This window comes from Nyctibius grandis, chromosome 20 (assembly GCF_013368605.1).
Source record: "Nyctibius grandis isolate bNycGra1 chromosome 20, bNycGra1.pri, whole genome shotgun sequence".
NCBI lineage: Eukaryota > Metazoa > Chordata > Aves > Nyctibiiformes > Nyctibiidae > Nyctibius > Nyctibius grandis.
The window spans coordinates 6,953,677-6,976,696 of NC_090677.1; the positions used below are offsets into that span (position 1 = coordinate 6,953,677).

The 23,020-nt window shown below is 59.0% G+C and overlaps 1 protein-coding gene across 3 annotated transcripts; it reads right to left on the reverse strand.

Moving 5' to 3' along the window:
* Window positions 1-3,831: 3,831 nt before the first annotated feature.
* Window positions 3,832-22,617, reverse strand: FRMD6 (FERM domain containing 6). Of its 3 annotated transcripts, none has more exons than XM_068416560.1 (14): window positions 22,550-22,617; window positions 14,614-14,796; window positions 13,923-14,013; window positions 13,558-13,637; window positions 13,093-13,169; window positions 11,753-11,939; window positions 10,958-11,113; window positions 10,080-10,145; window positions 9,933-10,001; window positions 9,356-9,530; window positions 7,944-8,279; window positions 7,575-7,700; window positions 6,784-6,875; window positions 3,832-6,664 (listed from the first exon to the last, which is right to left on the reverse strand). In XM_068416560.1, exons 2-14 carry the CDS (start codon window positions 14,710-14,712, stop codon window positions 6,380-6,382), a joined length of 1,839 nt encoding a protein of 612 aa, XP_068272661.1. In that variant the 5' UTR covers window positions 14,713-14,796; window positions 22,550-22,617; the 3' UTR covers window positions 3,832-6,379. The 3 variants fall into 3 exon arrangements, with proteins under 3 accessions (XP_068272661.1, XP_068272659.1, XP_068272660.1); XM_068416558.1 differs by having other exon boundaries at window positions 13,495-13,637; XM_068416559.1 differs by lacking the exon at window positions 22,550-22,617 and adding an exon at window positions 20,670-20,774 and having other exon boundaries at window positions 13,495-13,637.
* Between the last annotated feature and the right edge of the window lie 403 nt (window positions 22,618-23,020).

Consider the following 23,020-nt stretch of genomic DNA (forward strand, 5'->3'; position numbering starts at 1 on the left):
ACACCCCACACCCCCTTCACCCACCACACACCCCACACCCCCCCTACACCCATCACACACCCCATAAACCCCCCTGCACCCATCACACACCCCACAACCCTCCCTGCACCCACAACACCCGCCACACCCCCCCTGCACCCATCACACACCCCGCACCCCACAAACCCCTGCACACATCACACACCCCACACATACCCCCACACTCCCCTTGCACCCCATCACACACCCCGCACCCCACACACCCATCCTGCACCCACACCCCCCCTGCACCCAGCCCTGCCCTCTCTTGCCCCCCACACCTCACAGCTCCAAACACCCCATGCCTGGATCCCCTTTTCTGCCCCTCAAGCCTCCCATCTCTCACACCTCTGCCCTGGTGTGGGGCATCCTGACCAACACAGCCCCCCCTCCCCAGCACCCCCTGCCCCTCTGAAGCCCCTTCCCAGCTCAAAAGCTCCCCTGTGAGCCCCTTCGTGCCCCTCCAGGCCACAGCTCGGGGGAGCACCCAGCCTCAAGCTTCACCAGGGGAGGTTCAGGTTGGACATTAGGAAGCATTTCTTCTCAGAAGGGGTCATTAGCCATTGGAAGGGGCTGCCCAGGGAGGTGGTGGAGTCACCATCTCTGGAGGTGTTCAAGAAAAGCCTGGACATGGCACTTAGTGCCATGGTCTAGTTGACATGGTGGTGCCAGGGCAATGGTTGGACTCGATGATCCCAGAGGGCTCTTCCAACCTCATTGATTCTGTGATTAAGTGATGGCAGGAGATGCAAAACCTGCAAATGGAGTGACTGGAGGTGAACTGGCCCAAGCGCAGCCTTTTTGGGAGAGCTCAAACCTGTGAAATGCTCCCCCAGAGCAGCAGAAGGGCTGCCAGCGCCGGGAGCACCGCGGGGAAAAGGCCAGCGTGGGCGCAAGGCTGCCTGGGGACACGCCGGCGTGGGAACTGGAGGACCTTCCCACCCCCTGGGGACCTCTCCTGCGGCGAGATGAAGGAGCAGTGGAGGCCAAACCATCAAATGCCTTTAAACAGTGAAGGGATTCAGTTAAAAGCGGAGCTGGGGGTACAGGGGAGAGCCCCCTCCCCTCCCTCTCCCCCACGGGCAGCAGGGCTGGCTCGCTCTGCAGCCTCGTGCAAAAAAAACCATTCAACGTTTGTTTTTTTCAGAAAATTGAGGGGTTTTTATAGGCCAGGGATGAAATCTGGAGGCTATACTTAGCAGACAATGCAGCCCCCCTCCCAGAAGTCGCTCACTCCCTCCAGCACGAGCCCATTAGCTGCCCCAAAAATGCCCGGTGGCAGCAGCGACCAGCAATCAGGCACCGAGACCCGCAGCCGCCCCCCGGCCAGCGCCCGCCTTGCCGAGGACAAGGGCTATTTTGGGAGGACAAAGGGAAATCGCTGGTACCATGCAATTATTTGTGGAGCTCATAGAAAAGGCGCAGGATGCTGCCTGGCAGCGCTCCGCTGCAGATGCTGAGGGTGCCAGGGAGGGGGGCAGCGGGGATACCCCATGCCAGAGGTGCGCAGCCCCACACCTCCATCCCCATCCATCAACCGGGGGGGTTGGGGGAGGGAGGGGTGGCTGGCAAAGGCAGGGAGGCTCCAGTGTGGGTCCCAGGGGTGCCCCATGCTCCTGCAGGGGTGGCAGTAGCCTTGGTGGTCCCAGTGTTAGTGTGGCATGTGGTCGCATCAGGCCCGCAGGATGGTGGCACGTGCCGGGAGAAACCACTCAGGAAGCTTTAGTGATGCTGCTTCCCCATGGGAGAACAGGTTCTTCATCTTCATAATCTTCAGCTTCATAGAATCACAGAATCGTTTTGGTTGAAAGGACCTTTAAGATCATCGAGCCCAACCGTTAACCCAGCACTGCCAAGCCCACCACTAACCATGTCCCTCAGCACCACATCTACACGGCTTTTAAATCCCTCCAGGGATGGGGACTCCACCACTGCCCTGGGCAGCCCGTTCCAACGCTTGACAACCCTTTTGGGGAAGAAATTGTCCCTGATCTCCAGCCTAAACCTCCCCTGGCACAACTTGGGGCCGTTTCCTCTCATCCTATCACTTGTTATTTGGGAGAAGAGACCGACCCCCACCTCGCTACTCCCTCCTTTCAGGTAGCTGCAGAGAGCGATCAGGTCTCCCCTCAGCCTCCTGTTCTCCAGGCTAAACACCCCCAGGTCCCTCAGCCGCTCCTCATCACACTTGTGCTCCAGACCCTTCACCAGCTTCGCTGCCCTTCTCTGGACTCTCCATCTTCATCTTCATCTTCTGCAGGAAACGGGGATTTTGCTGCTAAGAACGGTGAACTCATCACATCAGACCAAGCAGACAGCCCTTAGGTTCCTTCTCTGCCACTTGTGCCTGAGCAATCAGGAGCGGGTTGGGTGCGAGAGGACCAACACGCTGAAGATCGAGATGCTCAGGTGGCCTGGAGCAGGGGCACGGAAAGGCTGCGGTTATCAGTACCTTACACGGCAGCTTTCCTGGGCTGGAGGATCAGCAAATCTGGCAAAATCAAGAAGAAAAGAGCTGAGCAATTATGTTCGGAGGAGTTTAATTAGTGCTAGTGGCATGGGAGATGGGAGGGTGGTCCTGGGAGTTGGAGAGGGGGAAGGCTGCAGCACAAACCCTCTGTCACCATCACCTACCCAGGCTGCGGGGTGATGCCCGTGCTGAGCTTCTCTGCTCTGGTAATGGAGGGGGGCGGAATGGAAATGGAAATTTTGGGACCCCCCCGAGCACCCAGCACGGGGCTCACCAGGATGCACGGCCTGAGGAGAGCAGGCACTCCCAGCTGCAACCTGTCTGCGTACACCCCAGTGCCCCCACTTATTTCAGGAGCTCCTGCAGGTCCCCCCATGCTTCCTCCCAGCACAGGAGTGCTGGGACTGGGTGTCGCTGTCATAGAAATCACCAAAAAACAGAAGAGAATCACAGGATGGTTTGGGTTGGAAGGGACCTTAAAGATCATCCAGTTCCAACCCCCTGCCATGGGCAGGGACACCTTCCACCAGACCAGGTTGCTCCAAGCCCCATCCAGCCTGGCCTTGAACACTGCCAGGGAGGGGGCAGCCACAGCTTCTCTGGGCAACCTGGGCCAGGGTCTCACCACCCTCACAGCAAAGAACTTCTTCCTCATATCTCATCTCAATCTCCCCTCTTTCAGATTAAAACTGTTTCCCCTCGTCCTGTCACTCCATGCCCTTGTAAAAAGCCCCTCTCCAGCTTTCCTGTAGCCCCTTCAGGTACTGGAAGGTGCTAGAAGGTCTCCCCAGAGCCTTCTCTTCTGCAGGCTGAACAGCCACAGCTCTCTCAGCCTGTCTCCATAGCAGAGGTGCTCCAGCCCTCGGATCATCTTCGTGGCCTCCTCTGGACTCGCTCCAACAGCTCCGTGTCCTTCTCATGTTGGGCCCCCAGAGCTGGACGCAGCACTGCAGGGGGGGTCTCACGAGAGCGGAGCAGAGGGGCAGAATCCCCTCCCTCGCCCTGCTGGCCACGCTGCTGGGGATGCAGCCCAGGACACGGTTGGCTCTGGGCTGCGAGCGCACATTGCTGGCTCATGGTGAGCTTCTCATCACCCATCACCCCCAAGTCCTTCTCCTCAGGGCTGCTCTCAATCCATTCTCCCCCCAGCCTGTGTTTGTGCCTGGCATTCTTGGGTCAGCCCATCCATTCCCTCACCCAAGGAGTTGCCATAACCCGTTCTCCGGAGCCGGGAGCACAACAAATGCAACACGTTCATTAAATTCACAGATGCTTCATCACTCATTTAAATCCGGGAGCATTTTAAATCACCGAGAGTCAAAGTAATGCAAACAACTGTCACTTTATTGTCATTCCCAGCCGTACTGCAAAAGGCACACGAGAAACTTCATTGGTACAAAACCATTTCGCTGCGGGGTTCGTGTCTGGTTCCCTTTGTGTTTCCCTTTCGCAACACAGTCCCTGGCTCTCCCGAGGATCCTTTCACAGAAAGGACTATTCCGTTCGTGCAGACAGACAGCTCGTTATTGCAGGGCGAGCGGCACGAAGGGCACGGCCACCCTGGCCACCAGCGGGATAAATGGCACCTCTGTGTCCCCCCCACTCCCCGGCACGGCCTCGGCATCGCTCCGACCTTCGGTCCAGGTTCAGCTGCAGGATAATGGGGAAGTGGGGGGGAAGAAATAGCTGTCCCCCGCCCCATTTCTTTACACAATTTACCCTTTTCCTCCTCCCAGAGTAGCGGGGTGAGGGTCCCATGTAGGGCACCCGGGGCTCGCTGGCGGAGGGGGTGCCAGCAGGACCCCCAGGTGGGTGCTGCGGCCCTGCTGTGCTGGCAGAGGGGGAAAAAAAGAGGCTGGGGATGAATTTAGGGGATTTTCCTGCGGTTCCAGCCACGTTGCTGCTGCACACACCGATCCCCCCAGCCTGGAAGGGGGGGTCTGCAGTGGGGCTGCCGCTAGCAAACCCCGCCAGCCCAGCCTGGGATGTGGAGCCCACAAAAGAGGCTTTTGGGGTGTTTGCTGCAGTCCCCCCCAAACCCCGAGCCGGGCACATAGCCCTGAGCCCCCAGGCAGCATCCCTCCGCCTGCGCCGGGCAGCTTTCGGGAAGATAAAGAGGGGCTTTGGGGGCCACCAGCCTCCTGCTCGCCCCACCAGCATTATTTTCCCATAATATCCCTCGTGCTGGGCGAGATGAAGCTCTGGGGTGGGCACACACTGTGCCAGTGCCACGGTGCCACAGTGCAGAGCCACGGCAGCGCCTGACGCTCTCCCCGACCACAGTAACACCCATTTTTTTTGCACTGTGCCAATTTCTTTTGGTACCAGTTTCCCCCTTCTCGGCTCCTTCTCCCAACATTTCTTATAAAAATAAGGTTGTGCTTATTTATAAAATAATTTTTTTTTTTTTTAAGAAAAGTTTCCAGTTTAAAAAAAAAGGTGGTATATCAAAATATGGCAAAACTTTGGCTGTCAATCATAAACTAATTAAAAATACCGACTAAAAAGGCATTGTGCTGTGAATATCAGCTGTTGTAATGCTTTACCCTCCGGTACCGACGATAAATCTGACACCTGGGCAGGTCAGCATCCCTAGGACACGCTTAGAAGCCGCCCTTGGGTTTTTCTAGCACATCACCATCATATGTTGGATATCAGGATTCTTCTCAGCAAGGGTCATTAGCCATTGGAAGGGGCTGCCCAGGGAGGTGGTGGAGTCACCATCTCTGGAGGTGTTTAAGAAAAGCCTGGACATGGCACTTAGTGCCCTGGTCTAGTTGACATGGTGGTGTCAGGCCAATGGTTGGACTCGATGATCCCAGAGGGCTCTTCCAACCTCATTGATTCTGCGATTCTGTGATCCTTGAGCGGAACAACTCAAACTGCAAGAGACTTAAAGACGCAGGAAAAGCCTTGGTAAGATACAGCGGAGGCTGCGCCGGGAAGAGCCACACTTACACCGCGGTTGCGTACGTGTCCTTCTGGAGAGGAAAGTCTGTTTAGTGCTTAGAAAAAAATATGCTTGTTTCTATGGTTCATTAAAGAAGAGAGGAAGATCCTTTGTATAAAAGGTATTTTCGAGCGGAAGTAAAATGCAAATGGGTCTATAAGATCCAGACATGTATAAACATCCATACCTCGATATATTTATATGTGTAATCTCTATATATTCAAAGTTTGGGACGCGTTATTGCAATATCTTTACAGATGATTCTTCTTTTCCTCTTGGGTGGGATTGTTATTTTTGGTTTGGTTTTTTTTTTTTCCCTCTAAAAAAAAAAAAAGAAGAAAATCCAAGCTGCAAACGAGCTGCCACCCGCCTCGCTGGGACCTCCAGCACGTGTTCTTGGAAGCACCGGGTTGACGCTCTGCTCCGGTACATCCCCCGTGCCCGGAGATCCCCGCCTGGTTATTGCTTAATTCTCCCTTCCCATACTGGCCTTTAGGGTATTTACAATTCTTTGGCTTGACTCGAACACAACAGTCTGGCGTTTTCTCTCCGGTGTCGGTTGCCACCAAGCCACTGCCGGAGCCACCGAGGAGGAGAAGAAGCCACCTCGCCACGAGGCGGGGAGAAGACACGGGCTGGCTTCTGCTAACTCGAACGAGTCGCGTTTCTCCCGGTTGAAATAAGACAACTTGTGTTTTGCACAAACTCATCCGGAGGAGGAAGGATGCTGGGGGACCGCCGGCGGGACCCCGCCGTGCCGGGGGGTCTCCATCCCACCCGCCCTCGGGGCGATCCTCTGAGCACAAAGGTTTCCACAACCTTGGTTTTGTAGGGAGTGGTGCAGGGTGGGGGAAAGGCAGAGTTGATGGCCCCCGATGCAGGGCAGGGAGCCCCAGCCTCCCCCCCCGAGGGCAGGCAGCCGGTCCTGCCCCCCACGGTGCTCAGACGACGAACTCGGGGACTTCGTCGTGGGTGAGATCCAACGAGAAGTATTTGCTGGTTCTCTTGACGGGGAAGGTCTCCTGGATGTTGATGCACTGCTGGGCCAAGCAGCCGTTGCAGTAAAGCCCGTCCTCCTCCAGCCCGTGGGCGCAGCCGAAGGTGTAGCTCTGCGCCGTGTCCTGGCAGAGGTTGGCCAACTGCAAGAAGTCCTTCTGGTAGAGCCGAATGTCATCCAGGCTCAGGCTGTGCCGGTCCGTAGATGTCTTTGGTTTCCTGCACGTCGTCTGGGCAAAGCAGAGAAGGGGGTCAGGACCCGTCCAGGAGCCAAGGGGGTCGGGGAAAGCCAAAACCCCGGTGTCAGCAGGGCTTTGGGTTTCCCCAAAGCCCCACCAGCACCACGTACCTGGGGTAAGGAGTCGGTGCTCTGCCCCCGCAGCTTCACCACCGTCTCCGAGGAGCTGGAGGTGGAGGAGCTGATCTCCTTCACGATAAGCCCTGTGTGGGGGAGAGAGGAAGAGGAGGGTGCGAAGGTTATTCTGAGGCTTCTCAGCTCTCTTGGGATCCGTGCCTGCTGCCCTTGGGGGATTGCCCTTGCTTTGGGGTGAAGGCACCCTCAGCTCAATGGGGTGCCTTCACCCCAACGGCTCTGCTTGCACTACAAAGCATCCCAAATTTGCACCAAAACGGCATCTAAAGCCATCCCCAGGGAACCTGGCACCCTGGAGACCTCCCAGTAGCTTCCAGCATGGAGCTGGAAGTGCGGGCGCCTCTCTGGGTACAGGCACAGCTCTGGAGAAGCCAGGCTCACACGTGTGATAACAGCACCCGTGCTCATGGGAACGAGCAAGGGGTTGTCATGAAAACAAGAGCGGGGGCCAGCAATTGAGAACATCGTTGAAATGATGTCCATTGCCCATGGGCAGCCCCTGCCATCGTCCCCTGGTATCTCCAAACAACCTGGCGTGCCCGGGCACACACTCCTGTGCCACAGGGTGGCTGCACAGAGCATCAGCCCTGCACCTTTCCTGGGCAACCCCTTCTTTCACCAAATTTCCCTCATCTCTCCTCCAACCCAAGGAGTGAACGCCTATTCCCGGCATCCCAAAAGGACGCCTCGGGCTAATGTCACTCTGCTGGACACCGAAGGTGTGACTTGCACTGAGGAACAGGAACTCAAAGCAGCGGCCACCTTACCTGAGTGCCCGTTGAACTTGCGTGACAGCAGCATGTCCTCCGTGATGTAGACGCACATGTCGGGGCTCACCTCCATCTCGCCCGCCTGCTCCAGCTCCCGGGGGTCATCCACCAGCATCTCGATTTCTGCAGGTGGGGAGATGTGTTTAAGACAAGACTGGACATGGCACTTAGTGCCATGGTCTAGTTGCCATGGTGGTGTCAGGGCAATGGTTGGACTCAATGATCCCAGAGGTCTCTTTCAACCTGATTGATTGATTGATTGATTGAGGTGGGACAAGCCATTGCTGTGCACCTCCAGAGCACCCTCCAACCCCAAAAACTTGGTGAGACCCAAGCTGGAAAGCCCACGCTCAGCTGGTGCCTCACCATCATCCTGGGAGTCCTCCTCCAGCCGGTCCTTCCCACCGCTCTCCACCCCGGAGGTGTGGGAGCTGCCGTGGCTGGTCATGGAGCTGCAGGTCTTCAGCTTGCGGTGGACGCCGGCGCCTGAAAAACTGTCCTCGGGCCCCATCTCTCTGGGTTTGGGGTCGGCCTCGATGCCCGACGTGTGGGAGCTGCTGTGGCTGGCGGTGGAGTGCCGGGAGAGGCGCTTGTGCCGGATGCTGCCGGCGCTGCTGCCGCTGGCCCGCGAGCGCTTCTCCAGCTGCTCCATGTCCAGGTCGAGGGTGTCGCTGATGTAGGACTCGCGGTACTGCTTCTTCTCTGCCAGGACAGCGGCACGCTGTTGGCATGTGGCAGCCTGCACCCCTGGGCAGGGCATGGCCACCCCCGGCACCCATGGGCACTGTCACCCAAGCTCAGCGAGGTGGCACACCAGGAGCCAGCCCTGTCCCGGTGGCATTTGGGGATGGTGAGGTGGGGGAGCCTCCAACCTGCTGTGCTCTGTGCTGTGCCATCCCTCCACAGAAGGGTGAGGAGGAAGAGGAAGAAGAGGAGAAGGAAGAGGAAGAAGAAGAGGAGGAGGAGGAAGAAAATGAGGAGGAGAAGGAAAAAAAAGAAGAGGAGGAAGAGGAGGAGGAGGAGGAGGAGGAGGAGGAAAAAAAGAGAAGGAGGAAGAAGATGATGATGAGGAAGAGGAGGAAGGAGATGAGGAGGATGAAGAGGAGGAGAAAGATGAGGTGGAACAGGAGGAGAAAGAAGAAGAGGAGGAAGAGGAGGAGGAAGATAAGGAGGAGGAGGGAGGAGGAGGAAGAAGAGGAGGAGGAGGAAGAAAATGAGGAGGAAAAGAAAAAAAAAGAAGAGGAGGAAGAGGAGGAGGAGGAGGAGGAAAAAAGGAGGAGGAGGAAGAAGATGATGATGAGGAAGAGGAGGAAGGAGATGAGGAGGATGGAGAGGAGGAGAAAGATGAGGAGGAATAGGAGGAGAAAGAAGAAGAGGAGGAAAAGGAGGAGGAAGATGAGGAGGAGGAAGGAGGAGAAGGAAGAAGAAGAGGAGGAGGGGAAAGAGGAAGATGATGAGAGGAAGGAGGAAGATGAGGAAGAAGACCTTAGGTTTGCACAAGGGCTTTCTGAGCTTGGAGCTGGGACATGGGGCACTGGGAAGTGCTGCGTTGAGGCACTGGGAGGAACTGGGCCATCAGGGACCGCAGCAGGGCTTGTGCCCACCCCTAAGCACCCGGGGTGGGGGGGGGTTTGTGGGCACCCAGCCCACCCAGCAGAGGGGCTGCCAGTGGGGCAGGGTCAGGGTGCACCGATGGGGCTGGCCCAAGGACCGGGCGGTGGGGCAGGCAGAAAAGACACGTGGGAGCCTGTCACGGGTGGGATTTGGGGGGCACGTACCCTCGTTCTCCTCCAGCCTGCGGACCTGGCGCAGGACGGGCTGCAGGTTCATGTAGAGGCGGTGGCTGCTGCTGAGCAGCTGCAGGAGGTGCCGGGAGCGCAGTGGGCAGCCCGTGTAGTAGATGAGCTTCCTGGCCGAGGGCAGCCCGTCCGGCAGGATCTCAAACTTCTTACCCTGCGGGGGAGACGGGGGGACATCAACCCCGGAGAGAAAAACACTGTAATTCTCACCCCAGTCCTGCTGAAGCCCACCTCTTACCCCCCGAGACTGAGGTCTGTGCATCACAGAGGTTCAGGTTGGACATGAGGAAGCATTTCTTCTCAGCAAGGGTCATTAGCCATTGGAAGGGGGTGCCCAGGGAGGTGGTGGAGTCACCATCTCTGGAGGTGTTTAAGAAAAGCCTGGACATGGCACTTAGTGCCATGGTCTAGTTGCCATGGTGGTGTCAGGGCAATGGTTGGACTCAATGATCCCAGAGGGCTCTTCCAACCTGACTGATGGTGTGATTCTGTGATCACCCCCCCAATGCCCAAATGAGAGCCCAGAGATGCTCTGCCTGGGGGTGATGGCACTCACCACGAACACCAGTTTCCCCACGTTTGTCCAGGGGAAGTCGTAGAGCAGCTGCTTTTCTTCGTCCAAGTTCTGCCAAAGGAGGAGGGAGAGGCTGAGGATGGTGGCAGGGGAACGAAGCCCAGCCATCGCCCTGGCTCAGCCACCTACCTGGAAGATCTGGATGCCCCGTGTCGTGAGCCCCAGCGTCAGGGAGGCTTCCACCTCCCTTTTGTCCTAAGGGGGAAAAAAATCAGATGGTGCCACGTTAATCACAGACTCATTTAGGTTGGAAAAGACCCTTAAGATCATCGAGTCCAACCGTTTAATTAACGATGCACACACGCTGCCTGGTTGCATCCCCTATCACCCTCCTCAGTCTTGCATCATCCCATGTGCCTGCCACCCCCCCTCACCACCAGAAACAGCCCAGCTTAAGGGTCTGGAAAAGCAGTTTAACCTCTGAAAACCTTCAAGGACCTTCAGAAACAAAGCTGGGGCACTTCTACGCTCAAGCCCGACCTGCCCTTGCACCGGCACCGAGCAGACACCCAGCAACCGGCAGGATCATGCTAGCAGGTCGGAAGCAACATGGGACATGAACAAGGTGTCCTATGAGGACACCTGTGACCCACGAGGAACGGCTGAGGGAGCTGGGGTTTTTTAGCCTGGAGAAGAGGAGGCTCAGAGGTGACCTTAGTGCAGTCTACAACTACCTGAAGGGAGGTTGTAGTGAAGTGGGAGTCGGCCTCTTCTCCCAGGCAACTAGCGATAGGACAAGAGGACACAGCCTCAAGCTTCACCAGGGGAGGTTCAGGTTGGACATTAGGAAGAATTTCTTCTCAGCAAGGGTCATTAGCCATTGGAAGGGGCTGCCCAGGGAGGTGGTGGAGTCACTATCTCTGGAGGGGTTTAAGAAAAGCCTGGACATGGCACTTAGTGCCCTGGTCTAGTTGCCATGGTGGTGTCAAGGCAATGGTTGGACTCGATGATCCCAGAGGGCTCTTCCAACCTCATTGATTCTGTGATTCTGTGATTCTGGGGCTCACCTTGTACAACCGGTAGTAGTGCACAGCCACGTCGTCCAGCCGGACGGCCTCCTTGATGTATTTGAGGTGGGCTTCGGAGGCCGTCAGGGCAAACTGGTCCTTGTGCATGTTCGGGACGTGCTTTAGGATGTAGTCCTTGCCCCTCTTGGCAACGACCTGTTTGGAGGAGAAGAGAAGTTCATCCAGGAGAGCTGCTCCGTGCTCGCTCGGGCCACCGCTCCTCAGCTCACTCCGGGTGGTCCCTGCTGAAGGGGGGTCCCTGGTGAAGGGGGTCCCTGGTGAAGGGGGGTTCCCTGGTGAAGGGGGGTCGCTGCTGAAGGGGGTTCCCAGATGAAGTGGGGGGTCCCTGGTGAAGGGGGGGTCCCAGCTGGGAGCTGCCTGTGCCACTGCGTTCCCATAAAGTCCCCAAAGTCATCGGGATGGCATCGCCCCAGCGCCCAGCTCTGCCTGCCCATTGGAGGTGACCCAGGGCTGCGTGTCACCATGTGCCCTGCCTCAGTTTCCCTCCAGGACTATCCCTACACCCGCGGCCGCTGCCAGCACGGAGGACACCAGCTCTCAAAGGGCTGCAAAGCCCGCGGGGGTGCACCCCATGACGGCGGGGCGATGCCGTGATGGGGGAGCCCCCGCGAGCATCCCTGCAGCACACAGGGAACCCCCTGCCCCGGCCACCACACTGACCCCAGCCCCGCAGTTGTCACAGGGGACTAAGCCAGCGACGGGGACGCAGCAGGAGGATGCCTCCGAGCATCATCAGCCTTATGGGGGGGGTTCACGCGAGCTTAAAGCGCTTACCCAGGCGGGGAAATAGGCTTCGGGCTCGAAGTACTTCCCGTAGTGCTTGTTCCTCTTGAAGTCGCCCAGGTCGGCTTGGAGGGCGAAGGCGGTGAGGAGGAAGTAAGCCTCCTCGCGCAGCACGCACTGCGAGTGCAGCACTTGCTTCCGCAGGTGCCAGTAGTAGTAGTAGCGTGCGGTCCGGTCGCTGCGGGGACAGGGGAGAGAGGGGAGCTGGGACACCCACCCGTGACCGGCACCGGCGGGTGGGAGACATCTCCAGCACCTTCCCCCCGTGTGCGAAGCCCTCAGGATGGAGCAGGGCTGGGCACCGTGTCGTTTGCTCCCTTGCCCCCCCCTCGTTAAAGCCGGGGTTCCCGTGAGCTGGGGCAAAACTGCAGCCGCTTCACCGGGCTGAAATTTCCAGCCCTCCCATGGCCACAATAACCCCCCCAAAAGCATCCCCCTGTGGCTGCAGGTGCCACCACGTCCCCATGCGCCCAAGACCCTGAAAATCATTTTTCCCCTAAAACAGGACCTGAAGTTCCCACCTGACTTAAAATCAGGCTGTGCCCTGGCTCTGATACAACCCTCAACGCCTTGTCCCCAGCCCCACACAAGGCTCCCTCCCGGCTGGCTGGGAGCAGCGTCCCCCCCTGTCCCTACACAGCGGGTGACAGGGAGCAGCCGCTCGGCACCCAGCCACAGACAGCCGCGGCTCTTGGGATGTGAGCAGCACCCCGCAGCACCCCGCAGCACCCCACAGCACCCCGCAGCACCCCACAGCATCCTGCAGCACCCCGCAGCACCCCGTAGCACCCCGCAGCACCCCTCGGCATCCTGCAGCACCCCGCAGCACCCCACAGCACCCCTCAGCACCCCGCAGCATCCCTCAGAACCCCACAGCACCCCTCAGCACCCCGCAGCACCCCACAGCATCTCACAGCACCCTGCAGCACCCCACAGTACCCCTCAGCATCCCACAGCACCCCGCAGCACCCCGCAGCATCCCTCAGCACCCCGCAGCACCCCGCAGCATCCCTCAGCATCCCGCAGCACCCCACAGCGTCTCACAGCATCTCACAGCATCCCGCAGCACCCCACAGCACCCCGCAGCACCCCGCAGCACCCCGCAGCACCCTGCAGCACCCCACAGCACCCGTCAGCACCCCACAGCACCCCACAGCACCCCGCAGCACCCCGCAGCACCCTGCAGCATCCCACAGCCTCCTACACCCCCCCGCAGCACCTCGAGGCTGCGCAGCCGCAGCAAGCGATGCCCGAGGCAGGTTCCCCCCCGGGGTGCTGCCCCGCTCGCCCCGGGGGGTGCCCAGCGCGGTGGGGAGGGGGGTGCGCCCTACCTGATCAGCCGGCCGTTCTCCACGTAGTACTGCACTCGGAAGTGGATGATCATCGGGGGGCCAAACTGGTCGATCCCCTGGAACGGAGGAGATATTTCAGGGCTTCCGTGGAGACCCCGGCACCCATTTTTTCCCCCAATATGCTGAAACACGAAGGGGATTGTGATTTAAAGAGGATTTGAGACCCCCAGGGGGTCTGCAGCCACCCCCCCACCACTGTCCCTCCCCAGCCCGTCACCCACCAGTCCCCACCTTGGGTACGAATCCAGGGTGGGGAGCGTGGAGGACACCCCGAGCTGGGGCACGCGGTGGCACTTGGGGTGACAGCCACCAAGCACCACCCGGGTCTCACTGATTTCGCACGCCCCGCGCTGCCCCCTCCTCCCCGCTGCCTCAAGTGACCTGCGCCGGGGACAGAGGTGGCCTTACTGCCGGCAGCTCTCCATGCAAGACCTCACCGCTGACCTTGCTGGCCTCCTTCTTCCACTCCTTGGGGCAGTACTTGTAGAGTTTCTGGGTCAGGTCCATGTACACATGCTCATTGTCTGGGGGAGGGGACAGAGGTGGCATCAGCATCCCCTGTGTGTCCCCTCCATCCCCACCAAGCTCTGCCCCGGCTCCCCTGACCCATTGGTGGGTGGTACAGGGAGGGAGGTCCATAACCTCCTCATCACCTAACAAGAGGCCACCGAGGGGCTGGGTAAAGTTGCACCCACCTTTGGGCAAACATGCACCCCCAACGTGGTGGCACCACTCCTCGCCAAGCCACGATGGCATCAGGCTGGGGCAACCACGGGCACCGAACCCACAGCATAAGCCCCCTGACTTACTCTGTATGACGCTGAGCCCGAAGAGGTGACAGTCCTTCAGCCTCAGGAGGTCACACACCTGCACCAGTAACTCGTGGCACAAAATCTTCACCTGCAAAAAAACCAACCCCACGCGTGGTCCTCGCTGCATCCGCACCCAGGTGGCACCGAATCCCCCGCCGGGTGCCCACGCAGGACCGGGGGGTGACAGGCTGGGCTGCACGGCTCATTGGTCTGTGGAAGTCCCCAAAAGCAGGCTCCCACCACGGGGTGCACCAGAGCCCGCTCAGGGATGGGATGCACGGGGGACCACGGGGCAGCCCAAGAGCAGTGGGTGGTGGTGGAGACCTCGGTGGAGATAGGGAGATGGCTTTGGGGGCAGAAAACCCAATATTGGGTGGTAGTGAATTAAAAAAAAAATAAAAAGTGGAGGAATTTTATGTTAAATGCTACATCTGAATTGGAGCCAAACCCCCTCCTCATTATTTGCGGGGGTACCCGAGGCCGGATCGTGGATGCGTGGAGCGAGGAGCAAAGGAGGAAGGACTGCCCACTCCTCCTCCTGCCACCCCATGGGACAGCACACGGCGGGTCACCCCGAAAACCAGCAGCACATCGAGTCCCGAAGCAGCAGGAGAGGGGGGAACAGCCGTGGGTGTGATGAAAACATCAGCGCTCAGGGGGTTTCCCTGGCCCCCCCGCGCCGCCTTACGTTGATGATGATGTTGAGGGAGTCGTCGTTGGGGAGGAAGATGCAAACGCTGCGGCGGTCCTGCATGACTCGGTTGTTGTGGAAGGTCAGTTTGTTCATCGTGGTCCGGGCTCAGGGCTCGGGGCAGGCGGCGGGCACCTCACCGGCGGGCCGGGGCGGCCTCGGTCCCCGCGGGCGCCATCCCTGCGGGCGAGAGGAGGGGCTGAGCCCCGTGCACGGCACCCCGACGTGGGCATCCTTCCCACCCATCACCACGTGCCCCCCACCAGAAGCAGGGCGTCCCCCAAACCACGCCACCCCGCATCCCAACCCCGGCGCCGTGGTTAGGGCAGCGTGCAATCGCAGCCGAGCCCACAAAACCTGACCCGGCAGTTCGATTCTCCCGGCTCAGGTTCAGAAAAAACCTCAGGAAAGGCTTTTCTGGCATCATTAAAATAAAAATAAAAGTCAATCTGCTGGGAACAAACCCGGCGCTGCCGCAGGGGAGGTTTGGCTGCCGGCAGCAGAAAGGCGAGGGGCTGGTGTGGGGTCCCGTGGCAGGACCCCCATGTCCCTTCCAGCATCGTTCCCCCCAGCTCCAGCTCTTTACAGGGGTTAAATAAAACCAACCCAAGCGCCAACAGTGATTTGCAGATGGGAATCACAGATGGGTGAATCCATCCCAGCCCTAACCCCAGGCAATTCTTATTTTCAAGGGCAAATATTCCTTAAGCCCTGTTTTACCCCACGACACCACGAGCACGGATCTTTCAACTCTAAACCAGTTCGCCCTTTCTCTAACCCATAGATTTACGCTGGCACCGAGGACGGTTTAGTGTCTCCCTCTTCACCAAATATTTGCTTTGGTCTAAATGAAAATGCCTTTGGCTTCCACAACAGTTTAACTTGCATATTTGTACAGCAGGGAAAAAAAAAGTGCCCTGAGGTGACTTTGTGTTAGGGAGTTACTGGGGTTTTGCAGAAGTTGGGAAATCCAGAGGTGAAGCATCGCATCCGTATATCACAGACGTGCATCACGGCCATGCATCGCATCCGTATATCACAGAATCGCAGAATCACAGAATCAATCAGGCTGAAAGAGCCCTCTGGGATCATCGAGTCCAACCATTGCCCTGACACCACCATGGCAACTAGACCATAGCACTAAGTGCCATGTCCAGGCTTTTCTTAAACCCCTCCAGAGATGGGGACTCCACCACCTCCCTGGGCAGCCCCTTCCAATGGCTAATGACCCTTGCTGAGAAAAAATGCTTCCTAATGGCCAACCTGAACCTCCCCTGGCCAAGCTTGAGGCTGTGTCTTCTTGTCCTAGCACTAGTTGCCTGGGAGAAGAGGCCGACTCCCACTCCGCTACAACCTCCCTTCAGGTAGTTGTAGACTGCAATAAGGTCACCTCTGAGCCTCCTCTTCTCCAGGCTAAACAACCCCAGCTCCCTCAGCCGTTCCTCGTAGGTCAGACCCTCCAGACCTTTCACCAGCTTGGTCGCCCTCCTCTCGACTCGCTCCAACACCTCAACATCTCTCTTGAAGTGCGGGGCCCAGAACTGGACACAGGATTCAAGGTGCAGCCTCACCAGTGCCGAGTACAGAGGGACGATCACTTCCCTAGACCGGCTGGCTACACTATTCCTAATAGAGGCCAGGATGCCATTGGTCTTCTTGGCCACCTCGGCACACTGCTGGCTCACGTTTAGCCGGCTGTCGATCAGCACCCCCAGGTCTCCTTCCGCCGACGTGCATCATGGCCGTGCATCGCATCCATGCATTGTGGCTGTGCATCGTGATGGTGCATCATGGCCATGCCCCGACATGATTGATCCCAACTGGGAAGCAAACAGCGCAGCGGACGGGTTGGTTTCAAGGTTCATTAAAAATCACAGTGGTGAACAAAACGGAGCTGAAGGTATTTGGCAAACGCCCTCGCCCGGGCCGGGCGCCCGGCAGCTCTCGTGCACCGACGCGGGGCTGGGCGTGAAGCAACTCGCACGGGCTGTGGCAGGGAGGGTGCTGCGTCCCCGGCAAAGCAGCCGTGCCCCAGGGCACCCTCCAGCGCCCTCCGCACCCCCCTCCCACCCAAACGGGGTGCACAGAGCATCTCCCCATCACAGCCCCAGGCAACAACCGCCCCTGGTTCCTTGGTGACCCCATCACCAGCAGATCAGCCCCGCACACCGGGGCCCCGCAGCGTCCCTGCCATAGGAATGAGCCCGGAGCAGCCAGTGGGGAACAGGTCCCTCCTCCACCACAGCCTCTGCACCAAGCCCTGCTCACAGAATCACAGAATCACAGAATCACAGAATCACAGAATCAATCAGGTTGGAAGAGACCTCTGGGATCATCGAGTCCAACCATTGCCCTGACACCACCATGGCAACTAGACCATGGCACTAAGTGCCATGTCCAGGCTTTTCTTAAACCCCTCCAGAGATGGTGACTCCACCACCTCCCTGGGCAGCCCCTTCCAATGGCTAATGACCCTTGCTGAGAAGAAATGCTTCCTAATGTCCAACCTGAACCTCCCTGAGGAAAACACCTCCTTAAAAGCACTTGGAAACGCAACCAAGTCTTCAGGGCACTGGCAAAAACCCCAGTGTCACAGCTCATCACCTCCAAATTGCCTTTAAAAACAAGGCAGGGGCTGGGCACCGGGCCCCACCGTGCAGCGTGTGTGTCCCCCGGGAGAGCTGCCCCGTGGCACCACGCTGCTCTCGGCATCCCGGGGCTGTCCATCCCCTCGGGAGCCAGTCAATAGATTTACTCCTCCCCTTGCAGCCTGAGCGTCGGGGATTAAAACACACGAGCTGGCATCAGCGGAGCACAGGCATCGTGCGGCTCAGTGGGGACAGCATCGCCAGAGCCAAGGAAAACACCTCCCCCAGCAGCAGCTCTGAGAGCAAGAAAACACTGGAGGAAAAAAAAAACCCATATATTTTGGTATTTGCATAGAAAATTCTCCAGTTCCTGCTGCTCAATGATAATGCCCCATCAGATGACCACACAGGGCAGCATGGGGGTGGCCGGTGGCTTTGCAAGACCCCCCTGCTCAGCTCCATGAGCTTCCCCCGAGGCTCCACCAGCCCTTTGCAAGCCGGAGCTGCGGCAGATTTAGCAACGGGGCACAAAAAGCCCTTTCCAGGGCGATGTGCCTCCAGCAGCCTCGGCCAGACGCCGGGCAAATTCTTTCCGAGCATCTGCTGCTCATTCCTACAATGTCAGCTTTGATTCGCCGGGACCCTGCGCCGCTCGCCCAGTCGCTCCCGACGTGAGGCACGAATCTTCGAGCTGGGATGAGCCTGGATCGAGGGGAGAGCTCCCCTGGGATGACACAGGTCACCCCACAACCCCAGAGCAATTTTGTAAGGGGTTTTCCACCCGGAGAGCAAAGCCAGCTGGAAAAAAACACTGGGAATGAGGGCTGGGGCATGGCTCAGCCTCCGCAGCGCCGGGAGATGCAGGTCTTCCAGCCACGCTTTTCATTTTTTATAGGGAAAAGCGCACTAAAACTCCACAGGAACTCACAGCAAACCCCTTCTGTGCCCCGTAACTCCAGGGCTACATGGCGAAAATTCCTAAAACCACCGTGTATTCCAGCCCAGGGTGCCGGAATACCCTCTCCCTCGTACCAGCGTGCCAGGCTCTCGTAGGAAATATAAATTCGGATGCAATTCCAGGGTTGGGGATTTAACGTCGCTTGAACTTTGGGTTTTGCTTCCGAAGAAGCAAGCATGCATCTTCTGTGCAACACGAGGCTGGTTTGTACGTGCAGAGTTTCTTTCCCCCTCCACGTATTTAATTATGTTTAAAAGAAGCGGCCGAGTCTCCGTGCCAGTGGGTTTGGGTCAGGTTTGTACCCCACGGTACCCACCACACCATCACAGCGCTGACTGCTCGACCCAGCCACAACTCCCAGCCCCCAAACAGAGCCAGCCCATCTCTCCATCACTCAAATTCATCCCCCTCCTTGCCAAAATATCCATTTTTTTTTTAAATTCAGCCCTCTAGGCTGTCGTTCCAGCCCTCCCAAGCCACCACAGGGGTGAGCGAAGGGCTTCGGCGCGGGATCCCCATGTAGGCCCGGGCCGTCCCGCAGCGAGAGGCTGCCCCGAGTGCAGAGCGAGATGGGAAGATGAATTCACGGGGCAGGAATTTCTTGTTTTCAAGCGTTTAGAGTCGGTTTTACCCCACATCACAGGGCGCAGGTATGCGCGAGCTGTTATTACAAGTTTTAAGGCCTGCACTTAACGCAGCCTCTACTAACCCAAAAGCCAGATTAATTCCTCCTTGCGGTTGCCCCGTAATTAAAATCGTCTCCAATTCTTCATGAACTCAACAGTTTCCTCATAATGAAGAGAGGCAGATGAAAGAGACCTTCACTGGGAAAAAGGACTCGGTTATAAATATTACATTACTTCATCTACCACAAAAGCTATTTGGATGCTGGAAAACTCAGCCTGGGCAGCCAGGGGCCAGCCCCACCAGCCCCACCAGCCCCAGCAAACACCCTCGAGGGCTGGAGGCATCCAAAAAGCCTTTGCAAGGAAGGTCCCCCCTCAGGAGCTTGCCTGTTTCCACCTCTGCAACACTCCTCCTCTTCTTCCTCCTCCTCTTCCTCCCCTTTGGCTGCTGCAGTGGGACAGCACCAACGGGCAGAGCGGTGCTGGGGACACCCGGGGAGAGCCACGAAGGGCCGAGCCAAGTGTGGCATCCCAAAAGCAGGATGCTGGCCCCTCCGTCACCTCCTATTTGCAATGGCAGCCAGCGCTGGGGACAAGCCCCGCGGGACATCACACCGGGGCTGAGCCATGGCGGCTCAGGGAACCTCTCCTCCCATCCATCCTTCTGCCACGCACGGAGCCGAATCCAGCCTGGAAGCGCTGATTTGCCATCCGAGCCATCCCCGGGCCTCTCCATTCCCTTACTTTGGCGCACCACAGACACGGATTTCGCTGGCACAGGCTCCGTCGAGGGAGGGACGGCGCCTGCTCTTCCTCTTCCCTCTTGTGCTATTGAACCAGCCCCTTCCATTTCATTTCCTTCCTGAAAACTTCGCCCTGAGCCTCCAGGCTTACAGCAATATCTGCTGGGAGCACCCAGTTGCATCAAGGCTGGGTTGGGATCACGCTCAGGGCCCTGGACCTTGGCTGTGGGATCCGCTCCCTGGACCACACAGCAGCTGTAAAGGCCACTGTCACCATCCCGCATCCCCACGGCGCAGAGAGCACAGCCCCGAGCTTCCAAACCATGGACATCCCTGTTTAATAAACCCCTCCAAGATGCTCCGGCCTTGGGCAAACCCTTCTTTCCTGGGGGAAGGCGCTTTTGGGGAGCCCCATCCCCGGTACACCCAACTGTGGGATCCACGCCCAAACCCATCCCCGCTTCAGGGAACGTGCAGCGCTTTGTGCACATGAGGAGGGTAAAAAAAAGGAGGGTAAAAAGAGCCCCCAAACCAGCTCCATTTTCTGCCGAAAAGCATGTAACCACGCCTGGACCACCCGGAGCCCCCTCTGCCCCCGCTGCGGTCCGCGGCCTCCTCGCCTCCAGCTCCAGCTCCAGCTAAACGACGTCAACCCAAGTTACGTTTCGTTAACCCTGGAGCGGACAGAGGGGGATTTGTCTTCCCGGATTCTCCGCCTGGGAGAGCTCCTCGGCCATGCCAGAGCCTCCATAAACTTCCCTACCCCAGCGGCAATGGGGAAAAGCTTTTTTTTTTCTTTGTTTGTTTGAAAAATATCCTCAGACAAGGAAAAAAAAAAGCATAAAACTCAATTAAGGAGCAGGCAGATATTTTAACCCCCGCCATCGGTTGTGTACTCCATCTGGAGTCCAAAAGCGGCTGCTTTTTTTTTTTTGTTTCAAGCAGGAGGGAACTGACATCATCTTCATTTCAAATTCACATTTATTTTTACATCTGGTCTGAATTAATCTTTTTCAGCGTACTGACTTTCATGTAATGGAATAATTGCTTACAGACTCGGGGTTTAAAGAGCCTGAATAAAGCCAGTTTAAAAAAAGAAACCCCCTTTTATACAAAACGATAGTAAAAAAGCCAGTACCTATAACCAAACCCCAATACGCCTTCAGGATGGGGAGTTTTAAACAAAACAACGTCGCTTTCAAGCAAGAGAGCTCGAATTAATCCCCGCTCTACCCAAGAACTGGAGAGGGTGAGTGAGCCCCGTGGAAAAACACCATCAGGAACAGGAAAGCTCTGCGTGCCCAGCTCCGTCAGCGCCGCGCCGAAGCATCTCCGGGAAAGCAGAGTTTGGCTACGAGGGAAAAACATCCCCATGACCAGGAACACATCGGCCGTGAGCAGAAAAAATCTGATTTAGGACTGCAAGATGACAGTGAAGTGGGGGGTAAAGGGGCACGGTGGGGACAGGCACTGCCTTGCTCCCACGTGCGAGTCAAAGGACACAGGAACAGCAAGCGTGGTCCTGGGGAACCTCAGCTCCGTCCTGGGGAACCCCATTTCCTCGCTGCCACGAGGGCACGGTGCCAGCTAAAGCCCCATCGAAGAGCTGCCTGGGTTTATCCTTGCCACTGCCAGAACCTGGCAGGGATTCGCATCCCCCGAGGGAATCACAGAGAAGAGCATGGGTGGCACCACCAGGCATCAGCATGCACCCCAAACCACGGCACCTCCGCGGCTGAGCCATGGGTGGGGAGGCCATGGGGTCCCACAGGTGCCTGTGACACAGGAACAGGACGATCCACAGATGGGAGGACTCATGGGTGAGGGGACCAACAGATGATGGGACCCATGGGTGAAGGGTTCCATGGGCAAGCGCAACCCATGGGCAAGGGGACACGTAGGTGAATGCAACCCACGGAAAAGAGGTCTCACAGACAAGACGACCCATGGGTGAGGTGGCCCACTGGCAAGTGCGGCCCATGGGCAAAGGGACCCACGGGTGAATGTGACCCACAGGTGATGGGACCCATGGGTGAGTGGACCCATGAGCAAGGGGGTCCCACAGATGACGGGACCTGTGGGTGAGTGTGACCCAGGGGCAAGGGGTCCTGCAGGCCAGGGGACCTGTGGGTGAGTGGGACCCACGGGTGATGCGACCCACGGGTGAGTGGGACCCATGGGTGATGGGACCCACGGGTGAGCGTGACCCACAACCAAGGGGGTCCGATGGGCGAGGGGACCTGTGGGCGAGCGTGACCCAGGGGAGAAGGGTCCTGCAGGTGATGGGATCCGTGGGCAAGCATGACCCAGGGGTGAGGGGATCTGTGGGTATGTGTTACCCATGGGCGAGCATTATCCACAGGCAAGGGGACCCATGGGCGAGGCAACCCATGGGCAACCGTGACCCATGGGTGAGGGGACCCATGGGCGAGTGTGACCCATGGGCGAGGGGACCCATGGGCGAGTGTGACCCATGGGTGAGGGGACCTATGGGTGAGTGCGACCCAGGGGCAAGGGGACCCAGGGGCAAGGGGACCCAGGGGCGAGGGGTCCCGTGGGCGAGCGTGACCCATAAGCAAAGGGTCCCACGGGCAAGGGGATCCGTGGGTGAGTGCGACCCATGGGCGAGGGGTCCCGCAGACGAGGGGACCCGAGGGCGAGCGTGTCCCCGGAGCGCAGAGCCCGGGGCCGCGGCGGGGGGGTCCGGGGGTCCGGGGGGGCAGCGCGGTGCCGCTGCCGTCAGCTCCCCGCGGCGGGCGGAGGAAATGACTCGCATTCCTGCAGCCGGAGCCTCTCGCACTTCTCCGCCACCAACTCAGCCCCCGAGCGCAACAAGCGGCCCCGCCGGTCCCCCGCCACCCCGCGCCGGGCCCACCCGCGGCAGCCCCGGGGGGGGCAGCGCCGGGCCCACCCGCGGCAGCTCCGCCGAGCCCAGCCGAGCCGAGCCGAGCCGGGCTAAGCTGGGCCGGGTTAAACCGGGCCCGGTGCGCGGTGCGGGAGCGCCGGGCGCGCACCTACCTGCGGCTCCGGGGACCGTGCTGCCTGCCGAGCCGAGCCGAGCCGTGCCGTGCCGAGCCAAGCCGAGCCGAGCCTAGCGGAGCCGTGCCCAGCACAGCCCAGCCCAGCTCGCCGCCCCCGCCCCTTCCCGGGCCGCACCGCCCCGAGCGGCACCGGCACCGCCTCCCGCCCGAGCGCCGTCCCCGGGACAGCCGGGGCGGGGGGAACCGGGCGGACCCGGGACAGCCGGAGCGGGGGAAACCGGGCAAACCCGGGACAGACGGGGAGGGGGGGAACCGGGCAGACCCGGGACAGCCGGGGAGGGGGGTAACCGGGCAAACCCGGGACAGCCGGGGAAGGGGGGAACCGGGCAGCCCCGGGACAGCCGGGGCGGGGGGTAACCGGACAGCCCCGGGACAGCCGGGCCAGGGGAAACCGGGCAGCCCCGGGCAGGAGGGCAGCCCCGGGGAGAGGACCCGGGCAGCCCCCGAG

What these genes read in the sequence shown, in the direction of transcription:
- FRMD6 (XM_068416558.1), bottom strand. Translation starts at nt 14,712, where the DNA reads ATGAACAAACTGACCTTCCACAACAACCGAGTCATGCAGGACCGCCGC. An exon ending in ACTACTACCGGTTGTACAAG is followed by an intron (nt 10,146 to 10,957) that starts GTGAGCCCCAGA and finishes TTTCCCCCTTAG; the next exon opens with GACAAAAGGGAGGTGGAAGC. An exon ending in TGGGGAAACTGGTGTTCGTG is followed by an intron (nt 9,531 to 9,932) that starts GTGAGTGCCATC and finishes TCTCCCCCGCAG; the next exon opens with GGTAAGAAGTTTGAGATCCT.